The sequence below is a fragment of the Sciurus vulgaris genome (genome assembly GCF_902686455.1).
Source record: "Sciurus vulgaris genome assembly, chromosome: 15".
Classification (NCBI taxonomy): domain Eukaryota; kingdom Metazoa; phylum Chordata; class Mammalia; order Rodentia; family Sciuridae; genus Sciurus; species Sciurus vulgaris.
This window is the reverse complement of record NC_136476.1, coordinates 22,043,900-22,060,998: the sequence shown is the minus strand read 5'-3', so window position 1 is coordinate 22,060,998 and position 17,099 is coordinate 22,043,900. Positions and strand designations below refer to the sequence as shown.

Here is a 17,099-nt window from a genome sequence, read left to right as displayed (position 1 = left end):
TAGTACCTTAGCATGAGCATCACAAGGGAATAAACCAAATGCATAGTACTTTGATGGTTTATCCCCAGAAGTCATATGATATCATCACTTTTATCATACTCACTTGGTCAAGATGGTCGGTCATGTTCACCCAGATTCAGAAGAAGACATACATTCCACCTCAGGAAATAATTGTTGTAGGTTACCTTTGTTTTTTTTTTTTTTTTTTTTTTTGCAGTGCTGAGGATTGAACCTAGGGCCTTGTGCTTGCAAGACAAGCACCCTACCGACTGAGCTATCTCCCCAGCCCTGTAGGTTACCTTTGTAAAAAACAAGCCATGAAAGTCTGAACAGCAGCCGGGCTTGGTGGTGTATGCCTCTAATCCCAGTGACTTGGGAGCTGAGACAGGAGGATCAAAAGTTCAAAGCCAGCCTCAGCAACTTAGTGAGGCCCTAAGAAACTTAGTGAGAACCTGTCTCAAAATTTAAAAAATGAAAAGGGCTAAGAATGTAGCTCAGTGGTAAGTGACCCTGGGATAGATCCCCAGTACCCCCACCCCCCCAAAAAAGAAACCTAAATAGCCATACGCCTCATAACTTTTAAAGAGTCCTCACATTTGAGTATCTGAATGAATTGTACATACTTCCTAACCAAGATGTTTGCCTTTAAGATAAATTATTCTTTCTTCCACCTGTACTTAATCCTGGCCATTAGAAATTCTCCTTTGTCCAACAGCACTTTGATGTACAGTTAAGATAATACCAAGACCTTGAGAATCAAAAGTACTAGAGTAAAGAAGATGAGTAGTGTTTTTGATATCTAAGCATTGTAGAGGGAAATTGCCCTATATAACCTAGAATAGTCATTCTTCAGCCTCTGTGTTCTTGTCACCTTCTAGATCAGCATTCCTCCATGAGGGAAAACTTGATTTTGACCAAACAAGGTGCTGCTTGTCAATCATTTACTTCTTGAATAACTTTCAGGTCAAGGTTAAATCATTAAATATTAAAAAGAAATGCAAGCATGACCAAGTGAGCATTTTTTAAAGAATTTATTGTTTTTCCTGAGTAACTGCTTAACCAACTTACAGTTTGGATCAGAATTAAAACAAATGACTGTTTTAATGCATTATATAAAGCCTGTACTGGGATTTTTAGTGTTAAGAGAGATTGGTTGAGAAGTCTTTTTTTTTTTTTTTTTTTTTTTTTTAAACTAAAACATATTTGTAAGTTTAAGGTGGGAAGAAAAAAGATTGGGAGTTTGGTATATGATGTTCACTAAATTTCAGTATATCTTTATAGGATGTTTTGCAAGAACGCTTATAGAACACGTTGGTATGAAGAACCTGAAGTCCTGGGCTAGTGTAAATCGAGGTGCCATTATTCTTTCCAGGTAGGTATATTGTGTTTCTTCTCTGCTCAGGACCTAGTCATACAAAGGTACACTTCCTTCCCCTTTACTTCACAGCTCTAGTACTTGTTCCTAGTAATCTGGCATTAGTCTGTACTAATTAGTTCATAGTCTAGACAAGTACATCAAATATTAGAAAGCAAATGTAGCTTTTTCAGTCAGTCCTTAGGATTTCTTTTACTGCCATCTTTTGGTTATCAAAGATCACAAACTGATGACATTCACAAGGCATCATATGATGGTTTTGACCAAAACATAATTATATATTTTAGTAAATAGTTTGTGTTCCTAAAAACACAGTGACAAAGGTGTTTTTTTTTTTTTTTTTTTAAGTCATGCGTTGCCTAACTTCACATGTATTTTTTTGTTTGTTTGTTTTTAGTGATTCTAAAAGAATTGGGAAAGCATATGTTTCTAAAATCTGCATGCTGGTTTTTTCTACCTTAAAATGAGAGAAAACTGATGATGTATGAATCTTGCGTATTATTCTCTAGACTTACATTGAGTTTGTAATTTACAGGTCATTGAACTTTCCATGTATTTTATACCCATATGGAACCCTCTGTTTAAAGCATTTGTTTTATAAGATTTGTGTGTTGCTTTGAAGCATTCACTGTTTATTTTTCCCCTGCTGTGCTACCATGGTTTGAGAAAAAAGATACTAATCCTAATTTGAATTTCCTACCATAATTCATTTGTAACTTACTTTGCAGTTTAACTATATTGTTTGTAGATGTTAGGTTAAATATTTCTTCAGTATATAATTTGATCTTGTACACATATACTTGCAAATATATGCTCATAAAAGCCTTCTTCTGGTTGATTAGTATCCTCAAGTATATGGGTGTTTCATACTTTGTTGATTAGTATCCTCAAGTATATGGGTTTTCATACTTTGATCATTTGTTCATTTCTTATTAATATTAGTTAATTTTCTAGTTGATGTTGAATAGTCAGAATTCATTAGCAGAAACAAACTTTTTTGTTATGAATTTCTTTATCAGACATTTGGAATATTAACACCTACTGACATATTCTTTCATTACTCTCAATTAAATAGAAATTCATTGATGCTATGAAATTAATTTATAAAGGTACTTAACAGAGCTCCCCTTGGGTAAATTTCAAACATAAGAATACTACCAAGTTTATTATGAAGCACTACTTGGAATTAGTACAGGAAGACATGAAAGACTTGGAATTCTAAATGGAAGTTGAACTGTATATAACCTAACAATAAATACAATTATCTTTTTTTTTTTTTAATATTGTAGTGTTTATTTATTTTGTCAAATCCCCTGCTTATTATATTTTACTTAAAACTCGTGTTTTCTTTTGGAAATTTGATTTGTTGTTTGTTGTTTGTCTTTTTGGTGCCATATCTTTTTAGAGCAAATGAAAAAGCCTTTTCAGGTAGAAAGAGAAAATCAGTTTTGTATACTAGCAGAAAAATAACTCAGGGACACAAATCTGTCTAGCATGTAAGAGCATTGGCTTTAGACAGGCTGTCTGGGCTCCAGACCCAGCTTACTAGGTACCGTTGGGAAAATTATTGAACTTTTTTGGTTTTTCTTGGTTGAAAAATGAGATTACTAATAATCCTAAAGTTGTTATGAAAACCATGCATATAAAATGCCTATTATTAAGTTTAATGTATCAAATGTTATCTTGTATTAGTGTTATACATTATGTAACTGTTTAGCCAACATGTATAAAAATTAAAACACCAAGTGAGTCACAAATCCATTAAAAGGGAACTACACTTTTCAACATTTTGATGGCAAGCAGTGCTGTTGCTTGGGTCTCATGAGCACTGGAATGCTGCTTAGTGCTAATAACTGGCCCTCCTCTTTGCTGACATGATGAAAGTTATTGGAACTTTTGAAAAACACAAGTGATTTCCTTCTAGACTGTGTTTCAGAGGTTAACATCTATGTATGGTCCTGAAGAAGCAGGGGAAGAACAGAAAACTCAGGCATGTGTAGAAGGAATGGGCTTACTGCTACTAGTCCACAGGTCTCCATTCACTTTGGTGGCAAAGCACTTGAGCAAGGTTTCAGGTTATTTTACTGAGTGGCTGACATTTATTATTTGCTAAGTGCCTGACTCTGACTTCAGATACAAGATCATTTGAGGCTCGAAATACAACCCCATGGGGGTTTAGAGTGTAACTCAGTGGTAGAATAGGTGCTTAGTATGTGCAGGACCCTGGGTTCTATTCCCATACCAAAAAGAAATGACCAGCCTTACAAGGAAAAAGGTGGATTCTGTTGTTAATTCCATTAACTGAATCCTAGATAATTTAAATACCATGCTCTTGGTTGTGTAATTACAACAGCAGCTCATTTCAAAACTTAGGCTGTGAAACTCAGAGGTAAAGCTCATACTCCTTTACTACATGTTGTAGAGTTCAGCGAGGAAGCTTGCTACCTCTTACTTTTCGTACCCCACCTAGGCTTCCTGTATACCCATACAATTGGGTTAATTAATCTACTCAGCTCTTCTTGGCCATGAAATAAATAAAGAAAATACAGGGACTCTACTCTTGAGCTTATAATATAGATAGGGAAGAAAAGATAGAAGGCATGTAAAATAATTTAAGACAGGATATAATTAAATCCTAAGATAATCAAAGTCAATCAAGTCTTTACTTGAGTAAATCCACCTGCAAGATTATAAAACATTCTTATGTGATTTTAGAATATATAGGTTACTGGCCCTCATCATTCATCTGGTGAACAAAAAACATCTAGAGTGTATATAGTTATAGGACTCAACTCAACATTAATGAATTCTTTTTTACTGTAAGTCCTGGTAGTACTGCAAATTATCTAAGATTTTTTTTTTTAATTTAACTATCACTAATTTTTTTTGTTTTTTTCTGTCTTCAGCCTTCTGCAGAGTTCTGACCAAGAAGTTGCAAACAAAGTCAAAGCTGGGCTGAAAAGCCTTATTCCCACGTTGGAAAAAAAGAAAAGTACCAGCAAAGGCATAGAAACTCTACTTGAAAAATTGACTGCATAAGTGGAAACAGTTAAGAAAACAGTGGAATCATTTTTTCCCCCATTCTCTGTTCTCTTCGCACCACAGAAAAGAGTGCCAGGGGTCCACCTTATTGGTAATTTGGAAGCTCTGTACATGTGTTTCTTCTTTGTATAAGAATCTGTTTATATAAAATTATTTCTAAAAATGGTCTTTAATTTTTAAATCGCAGCCTCTCATTTGAATTAGTAAGTAGACCACAGTGTGCAGCAGTAATTGGAAAGTTTAGCAATCATATATGGGACCAAATATGTATGAAGTGTGGTTGAATGAGTTGATTTGGGGGAGAAGACACCTTCAGTGAGCACGTAGTCTTAGTCTTCCTGGAACATTTGGGACTTGAGAGGGCCATTGTGCCAAAGGAAGGCAGAATATGGAAATGAAGAGCCTAGAGTCTGTGGGATCAGTTAGGTGGGAATTAATAGTTCTGAACTGAACTATAGGAGGCTTTGAGAGACACCCTACAATGAGGGCCTTCTGTTTGTTCTGTGGATTGAGTTCCATGTTAGGTTTTCTTTGAAAGCTACTTAGGTAAATTAAGCTCATTGCAGGAAATGTGCTAGATGACTTAGAAGATCACAGAGGATAGCAGTGTTAAGGTGATCATTACTAGAAATATCTCCCTGTCTCTGAGGGATTTGAGTCTTACAAGTAAATAAGCTCCTTGTGATAAGACATTCTACCTTTGGACTGGCACTAAAATAGTCAAAGTCTACAGGGTAAATGGCAGAAAGATGCAGATCTGTTCCAGTGCAGAAGTCTGAGTGCAGGTAGCATGTCTGAATTTTAAAACTACAGCTGGATCTGAGTGGCAACACTTAGAAGGGTAGGTAGATCAGGGGCTACCCAGACTTCACAACCTCTCTCCTACAGGGTGTATGAACCCTTCTCAAAGAACAGAAGAGCTGATAACCTATAACTTTTCACATGGATTCCCTCCTGACTACAGCCCTCTGAGTCTTAGGGAATGGGGTAGGACAGCTGGGGGAACTAGGCATTGTGTGAGGAGGTGAATGGGGAAAAGGCAACATTAGAGCTTGCCTTTGTTTGACTAATACATTGTGATGTGTGTTCATATAAAGGGCCCATTCAGAGTCTGGAATGGGGGCTACTATTTTTTTCATCTTTGAAAGTAAAAACATGATATATCTTGTAAATAATTAGAAAAGTACTTTTGTAAAACTTATAAAAGCAGCCACTTCTTCTGCCCTCTCCTCGACACCCCTGCCTTATCCTCTCCAGAAATGACTTCCAGTTATTCTTAGCTGTGCTATTTCTAAATACATTATTGTTATAGTTATATTTTTAATCTCTCAGTTTTAGATGATGTCTTCTGACTTCCTGTTATAAAAAATACAGATTAAGAACTTCACCATCACTAATCCTCTTCTTCCCTCTCTTCCCAATAGAACAGCATCATTTGTGATGAATCAATCAAAAGGTTTATATTATTACATCTACATGAATTGTTAAATATTGACTCAAGCAGTGAACTTTGATTTCTTCTGCCATTTGAGTTTTCCTGGAATTAGTCATTGTCTCATTTGTTTTAATTTATGTAATTTTTAATCTTTTTTTTTTTTTTTTTTTTTTTTTTTACCAGAATCACTTTAACTTCTCTTGTAGGCTCCATTAGCAACTACTGGATGGCCATTTTCCTCTTTCTTCAACCTAGTGAGATGCCCTTGTTTGTATTTCTTTCCATGCGGATCAGCTATCCTGTTCCATGTTTCCCAACTAGTGTCTCAAGTGAGTCATAAATGTGAAATTACTTGCCCAGCCTACACCTGGTTCCCTTGTTTTGTGCAGAAGAGCACTGGTATGAACTAATCCAGAGGCTCCATTCCTTAAGTCAGTGATTGATTTTGGAAGGAGCTCAGTCAGTGAACCATGGAAGAGGAGGTGTTCCTGGAAAAGCTTTCTGAGACCCTAGCCCCACAGGAATAGTCCCTTCAGTGCAACCAGTGCTTGAGCTGTTACAGCCAAGAGAACGGATAGAAAGCATGCTGGCAGTTGCTGAGCGAGAGTTAGAGATAATCTAGAACTTGATGATATTGAACTGATACCTAAATCAACTGCAGCTATGCTAGCCTTGGTCTTCTGGTTGTGTAAGAAAATAGACCCCCATTTTTCATCTTGGTAATTGTGAATTGGATCTTTAGACATTTACAGCTAAAAGCATGCCAATCTGACTGAATATTACATGTCAGGTCAATTAGCATTTCCACTTTCTCTTGGAGACACATCCCACCCTCTCCCTCCCCCCAGCTTTCGGGATGTCCTAAAGAATGGGCTACATGTCCACCATCATCTTCCTGTCCCCTTCCCTTCATTTCTCTCTGGTTTCTCTGATGCCATGCATTTCTCTTTCTTGCTTTAACACTTACTTGAATGGTCCCAGCTTCTAATACACTTGTTATGCAAAAATACATGTGAGGTGGCATTGTAAAGCTCTTCCAAGTCTGAAGGTGTTTTACTCTTTCACACCTGGGAACCTAGTTTAGCTGGGTATAGAATTCTAGTTAAATTTTGCTTTAGAATTTGAAAGCATTGATCAAGAATTTTTGTGCGTGCAAAACTGCAATGGAAATATAGTATACTTATTATCAGTTTTATATGTGGCCTTTTGGGGAGGGATAGACTCCTTGAAATTTACACTATTAGTTATTTTTTAAATCATCAGCCTTCTCATATCTCAGGATTGTGTGGCGTAACATTCTTCATTCTAGGCACCTTGTAAACAGTTTTTAATTAGAAAAGCCAAGCACTTCTATTCTGGGAAAGATTTTGTATTATTTCTTGTAATTTTCATACCTTTCCTCCCCAGCTTTCATTTATCTTTGTTTCAGGAGTTCCTGTTTTTGGGATCTTGAATGCTGATCTGAAGCTCCAGTTTTCCTCCCTTCTTCCTATTTTTTATTTCTTTGGTTTTTTTGTTTTGCATTCTGGGTGAGGTATTTACTTTTTCCCCATTCTCTGCCAGCCCTTCCTGTGAAGTGTCTTCTTGTTCCTTTCATATAATCAGTATCTCTTGTATCTCTGGGGATGTTGTATTTTTTTGGTTGTTTTGTTTTACTTTGCCCCTTTTCTGTGTCTGCTCTTTTTCTCTTTGTTTTTGGTCTTGGTGTTTGAGGTTTTTGGGGACAGGTCCCTGGCTGTCCTTATATGTTGCAGAAAATGGAAGCTAATGGAAAGGGGGCAGGCTTTTCTTGTTCTCAACTGTTGACTCTCCTGTGTGGGTATCTAGGTGTGGATCCTTCTGTTTTGCCTGGATCTTCCAGATGTCAGTATTTGTGCTTTTTGTTTGCAGCCATTCAGTACCTTCTTGAAAACAAACCACCTGCAGCCCATGTTCTGGTTGCGTGGTCCTCATTGTGCAAGTTTTAATGGATCAACTTGCTTTTATTATAGTTCCTCTCTCCATGCTGTCTCATACTTGGGGTCCTCTTATCTTGAGCAATTGAACCAGCATAATTCCTCAAAATATGCCACCAGTCTTTTGTCAGTGTGGAAAGTCAAAGTTTGAACCAATTCCCCCTCTTCCATCCTGAGTTCACCCCGGCCTCCACCAGGACATGACACATCTTATTGCTGGGATTTCCTAGTGTGTGCTACTGAGAACTGACTTGCTTCTCTGCGTGCACCAGTTATTATGAGTTCTCCATTCTGCCACTTTCTCCAGTGCTTCCTGTTCTTCCAGATAACACTTACCATTGCTCACCTACTCATAACTTCTTTCCTGTTTACTTTGTTCCTGTGAGTTTATACCATTTTATTCTTTCAGTTCTGTCTGACTCTGGAAGGAACAAATAAATTTAACAATATTCCATTTTTAAGCAACTGTCTAAAAATTACTTTTAACAAACTAAAAACAACAGAACTGGTTTGTTGGGGGACTTATTTTCCTGTAAGAGCTTACTGGATTTGAGAATATTATTAATTCGAAAACTTAGTTTATTGTGGTTTTCATCTTGCATCAACTCCATGCTTTTTTCCAGGGGTAAAATGTCCATAAGGAAGAAAGGAAGATCCATTTTCCCTGTAAGTCTGGCATAGTAAGCATTTATTACATACTAGAATAAGGACTCTTTGGAGGACATGGCTGAACTCAAAGGATTGGCACTTTAAAATTAGAGATGGAACCTCTTTTATTCTCAGGGAAATTTTGAAAAGGTTATATCTTAATTATAGCAGAGGAATCTCTTTTTAATCTATTATACTAAATCTACATGAATTGTTAGGAGGTGTGTGTATCAGAGTAATAGTTAAAAGAACACAAGCTCTCAGAACTGCAGCACTTAGTGGGGAGCCAGTTAACAAAGCTATTTCTAGACCAAAACTAATGAATTAAATAAATATAAAACACTACCACTTAAACTCTTTTGTCAACTCTGATATTGCTTAACTTAAGGAAATAATTTTAAAATCATCTCCACTTTTTTCTAAATTTGAAACACTGCCAAGGTATCCCAAATGCCCCAAATTTTAAACTCGGAATTTTTAAGATTTTCAGACAACAGGGTCAACCAGGAGATGCAGTTTATTCTTTGACTTGCCCGTCTTTTATGAATAGTAACTAAATGACTGCTGTGCATTCCAGATGTGCAGACACTGAGTGCTGTGTACATGTTTGTGCTCAAAACAGTGCCTTGGAAGACAATGCTGATGCCTCTCCTGTCCCTATAAAAGAATGGTGTTTGGAGTCTTTCATAAAAATAAAAGTGTTTCGTTCATTTTTAAAAATGTTTAATTCATTTGTAAGTGTGGACCATACCTTTGCTGAATGGAAGTGGACAGATAGAGCTGCAGAATGTAGGGAGGAGGAATTTTGGCCCAAGCTTCCCTGTTCTTAGGGAGTTAATCATGTTTCGGGAGGAAATGATTATTTCTTAGTGCCTGATAGTGACAGCTTCTTGAATGGAAGGTGATAGGAGTCAGGTAAGGTCATGAGAATCATCTGACTTTATGCTCTTGATGACTTATAATTAAGCATAATGAATATTTAGAAATTTAAATGACTTCCAGATGCCTGAAAACAGACTTTTCCTTTTAGGTAGAAATCCTTTTGCATTTTAAAACTCATTCCTACTGATAGATCTCCCAATGAAGACATACTGCCTTGTTGCTTCATTCAACTGAAGACAGTGATGGGAATTTTAAAAGACCAGTGTAACAGCAGGAGCGCATTTTTGAGGAAATAGACAAGATGTAGGTTTTTCTTTCCAAAATGACTCTTCTACCCCATTCATATTGCTCAGTATCTAAGTCTAGTTCTAAATATAGATCTGTTCAAATCTATTCTGCTGGTAATAATAACTCAATGGACTTATTTTTATCTAGTTGGCACCTCTCTTGGGGTGGTTCTCCCATATTTTGCAGTTATCTTATTTGGGAAAAACTGTCTTAGCCCAGAAATCATGACTCAGGTCTCTAATCTCAACACCATTCCTATGGCCACAGTGATTAGTTAACGTATGGTACTCTGACAAATACGTAGCATCAAATTAGGATCTGGTGTGAGACTTAAACCAGAACATTTAGAGTTCTGGAACTTCTTTGATAAAAATAGTGAAAAATGGTGTCCCTTCCCCCAGAATCCCAAACTCCTCAGACCCTGGCCTGGAGCTGCCTGCCTATATGTTACCCTGTTTCATGAATTTCATTTCTGCACATTTTTTTTTTCACATTTTAATAAGTCAGGGTGTAACTTACATCAATGGCATATTAATATGACCATTGTTCGATAGGCAACTTTTTTATTTAGTGATACATAAAATAATGGTGGATCTTAGAGTCACCATGTGTTTAGAGTTGGTAAAATATAGTGTGCCAATTTTTCCTTTCTTAAGTATTTTCCAAGGTCTATGTTAACCTGGTTTGTTTTTCACCCCTCCAAAATTTTTATCACTGGACCCTCAGAAATGAGCAAGGTTAGGATGAAGTGTCTTCTGCAACATATTTGCACACAAATTACACTTCTTTGGAAGATTAGAATCAGTAAAATGAGAGGTGATATAAGATAGTGACTGTGAGTACCAGCCTGGAACATGTGATGATTTAAAGCCTCACTCTGTAGCTGACTTCAGTGGGCAAGTTACATAACCTCTCTGCTTCAGTTTCCTCATTTATAAAATAAAGATAATATTTCGCATCTTTGTAAAGATTAAACAAGTTTGTATGTGTAAGTGCCTAGAGCTGGACGAGGCACAGTCAGGACTGCCCCTCAGCGCCAACCTTCCCTGTGAGTAGGTAGAATCATGGGAGATTTGGGGATTTTCCCGAAAGCCCTTATGACAACTCTGAAAGTCATGACTTCAAAATCAAAATTCTCATCCTTCAGTTTTTAACACTGAACATTTCCATGGCCCCTACCCCTACACATATCACAAACAAACTGAACTAGCATCTGGGATTAAGAGGACACCCTCTCAATCACTTCTGCCCACAGGTTAGGATGCAGAGGGTGAATGTATCTGAGCCCAAATAGGTTCCTAAAATACAGGTAACCCTGGTAGCAAGAGCACCTTCAGATTTACCTGCCATAATACCTTCCTATGAATTCTCTCAACTTGAGAAGATGGCAGAGAACTAGACTACTGAGAGGGAGGGTTTTTCCTTAGGAAGGAGAAAGGGGTAAATTAAGGTCACTTAACCAGCCCAATAGGTTATGTACAGCAAAGAAGTGGGGGCTTCCAATTGTATATTAGTCCTGGCCTCCAGAGATTGAATTTGGGCCAGAAGAGTGGGCTAACTCCAGGTAGTTATTTTGTATGTGAAATAGCCTTGGACTTTGGGAGAACGTGGAAGTTACTTGGGCTCTACCAACTTGCAGGGCAGTCGATTTTGGTTTTCATTTTCTTCATCTATGAAGCAAAGCACCTACCTTGTGTTTCCTAATTTACAAAGGGTTTCCCTGCAGTTCGAGGGTTTAAGAGCACAGCCCAGTAAAAGACCCCTGGGGTTTGCTTTCAGAAGTTTTGACTTTGCAGCTTGGCCCAAGTTCTGACCAGAAACCTCCAGTTTCCTAATTGGGAAGATATGGATAATAACCTGAAAGTCTCAGGCAGCTGGAGTCAAAATCAAGTAGGATTGTGTATATGAGGCGACTTATAAAACTTCATAGGCTTTTGATTCTCTAGATGGATCAGATGTTCCCTGACTTGTTTTGTTCCCACATCACAGGGTTGTGGTTTATAGATTAAACAACAAAAAGAACAACAACCAAAAGCCTCTACTCTTAGGTAAAATTTCATAAAATCTAGAAAGCAAATAGATTTGCCCCATATAAAGACATCCTAAAGCAGTATCTACAGAGCCATAGAACAATTATTCTTTGCAGGGAGGGGCCGTAAATTTTACTGTCTTGTGGAATAACCAGGTGTTGATTTAACTTTGAGCTCTTACTCCAGTAGTCCTCCTTTCATTGAAAGTGCGTGCGTGTGTGTGTTGTATGCTGTATCTTCCTTTGAACTAGCTTTAGCTTCCTTGTTTTCTCATTAATGAGTTACATAAATCTTTGATTCATTTTATACTTGTATAGAATCCTGTATTTGGTGTTCTGGAAATTGTCCTTTTGACATTGCAGACCTGCTTTCTTGTTTCTGTATTGTACTTTAGATATAATCATATTTTGCACCTTTTAGTACAATAAAACCTAGGAGGTTTGTTCACATCAACAGGTAACACTAGGGGATGCCTCTTTCTCTAGTAGGAAAGGTAGACACTCACTTGCAGTCATGATGTACCTATCCTGTGGAAAGCTATTTTGTTAAGTTCAGATTGCATTTTTAAGTTTAGCTTGTCTTGAAAAAAGCTTTTGAGATGTATAGTTTCGTTACTGCACAACATCGAGGCCTCTTACCATATTGAGATTTTTAAGTGAAATTTTATAATTAATCAAAGTGAGAGACTGATGGAAGAACTTCCCCTCTAACTAGAAGATTGCATCAAGTAATTTTGCCCATAAGCAATTTAGTTCATAATTGCTTGAGTCAAGAAAAGCTATGAAAGAAAAGGCAGACAACACAATAGGAAAGTTTTCTGCAAGACTTTAGTGGGCAAAAAGTAGTGATACTTCTATGAAAATCAGCAGCAAGTTAAAATGTATCTCTGAAGAAGTTTCTGAAAGCAAATTTCTGCCAAGATCAGAGACGCAGAAAAAAACATGAAATTTGAACAAATGAGGAAGGATAAGTCTGTAGGCCATATTTAAGTCAGCAATAAAAATCAAATGTAGAAAATATGTGCCTTCATGTGATATTTCTTTAAATTTGTTTTCTTTTTTATTCTATTAGTATCATCCTTCTATATACTTATAAATATACAGTCAACCCTCTGTATCCATAGATTCAGTCAAACAGGGATTCAAAAACAAGTGTTTATACTGAATATTAAACAGACTTCTTTTCTTGTCACTTTGAACAGTACAATATAAGAATTTACATAGCATTTACTTTGTATTAGATGAGTAATCTAGAGGTGATTTAACATATAAGAGAAGATATGCTTTGTTATATGTAAATACTGTTCCATTTTATGTAAGGAATTTGTGCATTTAGATTTTGTCATGGTTTCCCCAGTGGGTGCTAGAGATTGGGAGGTGGATATATTTCACCTTCCCATGACCCCTTCAATGGTACAGATGCGCCTGCTACCTTCATTCTGTCTCTTGCTTTCCCGTGGGTATGCCAGGGTTTGGCCAGTGGTGCAGGATGAACTAGGGAGACAGGATGGGCAGTTCAGGCCAGTAGCCCCACTAATGAGAGCTGAAGGAGTACATACCCCTCTTCAACCTGAGCTGCAAGGGGGAGAGATTTTCTGACTTTCCCCATAGCAGCAGGCAAAACTGTGGTTTGAATCTATTGTACTACAAATACTACATGTGGGGTAAAGTGAGAGACAGCCTGATAAAAAGCTAATGAAGTCTAGCCTAGGAATTGTGATGTAGTGAACAGGTCTGTTCCAATCCCCATCTAACCAATAAGCCAGTGGTGACCCAAGCTGAATTATTTAATCTTTCTGGGTCTTTACTCTGTCCTCCATAAGAAGTCAAGCTTGGAAAACCTCAGGTAGCTCATGTAGGAGCCTTGAAGTCCCAACTTCCCTTCCCCCCCCACCCCCCATGCATCAGGAACTACAGAGGGCAGAAGGTAGGACAAAGCAGATATAGCTCTTGATCTATCTCCTGGGCTCCAACTGGAGTATCCCCAATTACATGTTTACTGTGTTCAGCTTTAAAGTGAGACTTCCTTTTGTAACAGGGTTCTGCTGTTAAAAACAATAAACAAAAGTAAGGAAACCACTGACCACTGTCACCTCCAGTGTTGCTCCTAGATGAAGCAGCTCCTGATTGCCATGACCTGCATCCTGTTTGTCCTTTTCCTTTCCTCAGCAGTGCTGGAAAGGAAATGTTAGGCTGGAGGCAGATTTCCCATGATGCCAACAAGTCCTAAACATCATAGCTCCTTCCTTGTTGGGTATTCCAAAGCCCATGTCCTAATTGTGTGTTTATAATTTAATATTTTTAAAGAAAATTGATCCAAAACTTAAGTCCCCACAAACCCTGGATTTTCCCTGCATTATCCCCATGCTTCTTAATATCTGATTCCCTTGCAGACCTGTTCTAGTGATCTAAAAATGCATCTTAGCAACTCAGCAAGCTGAGGCAGAAGGGTTGTAAGTTTGAGGTTAGCCTCAGCAACTGTGACTCAAAATAAAAAGGACTAGAAACGTAGTTTAGTGCTAACGCACCCCTGGTTTCAATGTTCAATATCCAGTGCAAAAAAAAAAAAAGCTTGAAAAATGCATCCTAGAACAAACCAACCATTTGAGGTACAGTGAGGGTGGCTTTGCAAGCTCAACCTTACTAAGTGGTGGTGAAACCCATGTTGTTCTTGCTAATGAGAACAGATATAAAATATCAGTCATGAACTAATTTTTCACCTCCATTAACACTTTGGTCAACGTGACACTGAACTCTTGAGAGTTCAAGAATGCATGCTCTGGAGATAAACTGCCTGGGTCGAAATTCTGCTCCATCACTTCCTCTTTAGGTGACATCAAGCACACTAACCAACCTCTTCAAGTCCCATATTTCTCATCTATAAAATGAGAATCACAATCCCCCATAAATTTGGAAAGGTGGAACAAAATACTGTCATATCTCGCATTTAACGCAGTACCAGACACATAGAAGGCACCCAGTTTTCCTTATTATCATTTATGGGTGATTAGTCAAGGCAGAAACTACTATCTCAAAACCTCAGAAACAAGCTTGATTTTTAGCTGGATAGCTGTAAATCCAACTGACAGACATTTTTCAGCTTTCTTCACAGAAAAGTTTTTTTTGCTGGTGAGATATGAGAAAGTATTGTGCTTTGCAGGAAGCCCTGCTGAAGGAGAATGAGTACCCTTCTCCAACCTCTCCAACTTGGATGAAATGGCTGGAACTCCAACCGCTATATTGGGTCATGTGGATAGGTTTGTACCCTTGGGGTGAAAGTGGTGAGCAAAACAGAGCTGGGCCCCTAACTTCATGGAATTGCTGTATCAGCCTTGGACTACCTAACTTTCAAATTCTTTTAGGGTTAGTGGTTCTTAAATCACCTGAAGGGCTTGTTAAAACAAATTTCTGTTCCTTACCCCTAAGTTTCTGATTCAGTAGATCTGATTTGCATCCCAAGAGTTTACATTTCTTTTATGTTCCCAGGAGATGTGGATAGTGCTGATCCAAGGACCATAATTTGAAAGTTGAGGTTCTATGTCTTAAAGAAATAAACCTGTCTTATTTAAGTCACTACAGTTTGGGAATATTCTGTTATTAAAATATGAATTTTATACATTATTTAAATTTTATAACTCACTCTCCCTGTTCTGTTAAGTGGTAAAAAGGAGCAAAATGGTTAAATGGTACTCAAAGTCAAGCAGAAGCCAAGGTGAATTGCATATTGAATTGTTGGCCTCTGCACCATTAATTTATCAAATGAATATGAGTTGGATTCAGTTGACTCAAACTCATAATGCAGTCCAATGACTGCCAGAGAGAAGTAAGCCAATGATTTCCTATCACTCAATTTTTTGAAATAGGGAGGGGCATAGGAGCACGGAATGGAGGTCCTTAGAGACTATTAAATGCAGTAGCCATCAGCCTTCCCTGCATACTGGAATCACCCCAAGAGCTTTGAAATACTCCTGCCTGGACATTGCCTCCAGAGATTTTTATCTAAATGATCTTGGGCAGATCCTGGGCACACGATTTTTAAAAGTTCCCTTGATGAATCTAAGATGCATCTAAGGTTGAATACCACTGATCTAGCCCATCTAGAGAGGTTAGGTGGCTGCCCCAAAGTGACTGACAGAGGGTCAGAGACAAGTCTGCTGCCCAGTGGAATGCTCATCTGGTGCCCAGCTGGCCCTCAGCCTGCCTGAGACTGGGTGTATCACCGGGTTAATTCTCCCTCGCCTGTAATTATCAGTGACACAGCATGTGTGGTGCTGTGAGCCTGTGTCTGCGCTCAGCCCAGGGATAGCTCACTACAGCTCATCAGTTTCCCTAACAAGATTCTCCTTGGTGACAGCGAAACAGATCATTTTAATTAGCAATAGATAATGAATTTAAACAGCATTGCAATAATTCCAAAATCTCCCTTAACTGCCCTAAATAACATCATGCAGGAGTTACTCTAATGGGATTTATTGGTAAAAAATGTCAGCAGTAAGAACAAAACTGAAAAGCCTCTTTATGTGGGATTATTTTCTCTGACTTTTCTTTGAACATGCAGTGAGGTTACAACTATACTGTCACAACTGCAGGGGCTTAGATGTCATCTGGTGTCCCTGTTCCTTGCCTGTGTGCACATCCTCTGATTCACTTGTCCCTGCTGGTACGGGAAGTGTTCTCTCTCCTGAGGAGCTCCATCCATTCAGAAAGTCATTTCTTATGCTCAGCTGACAAAGTCCCTGTACCTTCCACCTTTGTTCCCAATTCTGCTTTGAGAATTCATTCTCTGCCCTTCCATGCCAATGGAACAGAGCAACATCTCTGGGGGTACCAGACAGGATTTGAATAGATGTTGTGTTTGGGATGAATACTGCTGCTGTTAGGCCTCTTTCTGAAGGGACCAAGAAAATAATGCATTGTCTCTGTGGCCATGAAAGATCTTACAAATAGATTTCCTTCTCCTGACATTTCTGTGGAATTGGCACTGGATATTTTTGATTCATGTTTCTCTTAAAGAAAAGAAAGGAAAAGAAAAATCTTGACCACTTTTAAGCCACTAGGCCAAGAGCATGCTCATCCTATTGTGGTTATCAGTGTCTCCCAGGCCACGTTCTGATTTAACCAGTGAGTGGCTCTGCCTTCTCTTGCTAGCCTGCCAGGACTCCCTGTTGACAAGCTGTTTCATTACTAGGCCTTGGCTAGTGATGGATTTGATGGTAACATAGGTCAGTTACATGAAATTGCATGAGCTCAAGAATTCTGGGTTCCCGTTTCTTGTGACTTTTGAGTATGTATTGCATAAAGTAAGACAATAAAGGAGACAATCAAATGATAGCTTTGTTACCAGAGTCTTAGATCAGAGGCCGGACTCTGTGATCATCGTGAACCACATGTGGCCACTCACATCACAAACCAAACAGAAAAGGTAATGGTGAAAAACAGGAAGAG

The 17,099-nt window shown here is 38.1% G+C and overlaps 1 protein-coding gene across 1 annotated transcript in view; it reads left to right on the top strand.

Moving 5' to 3' along the window:
* Window positions 1-4,584, top strand: part of PUM3 (pumilio RNA binding family member 3) — a 41,837-nt gene extending 37,253 nt beyond the window's left edge. The window contains 2 exon segments of the mRNA XM_079112145.1: window positions 1,282-1,372; window positions 4,282-4,584. Coding sequence (XP_078968271.1) covers window positions 1,282-1,372; window positions 4,282-4,414 — 224 coding nt within the window. The 3' untranslated portion in view covers window positions 4,415-4,584.
* The last annotated feature ends 12,515 nt before the right edge of the window (window positions 4,585-17,099 follow it).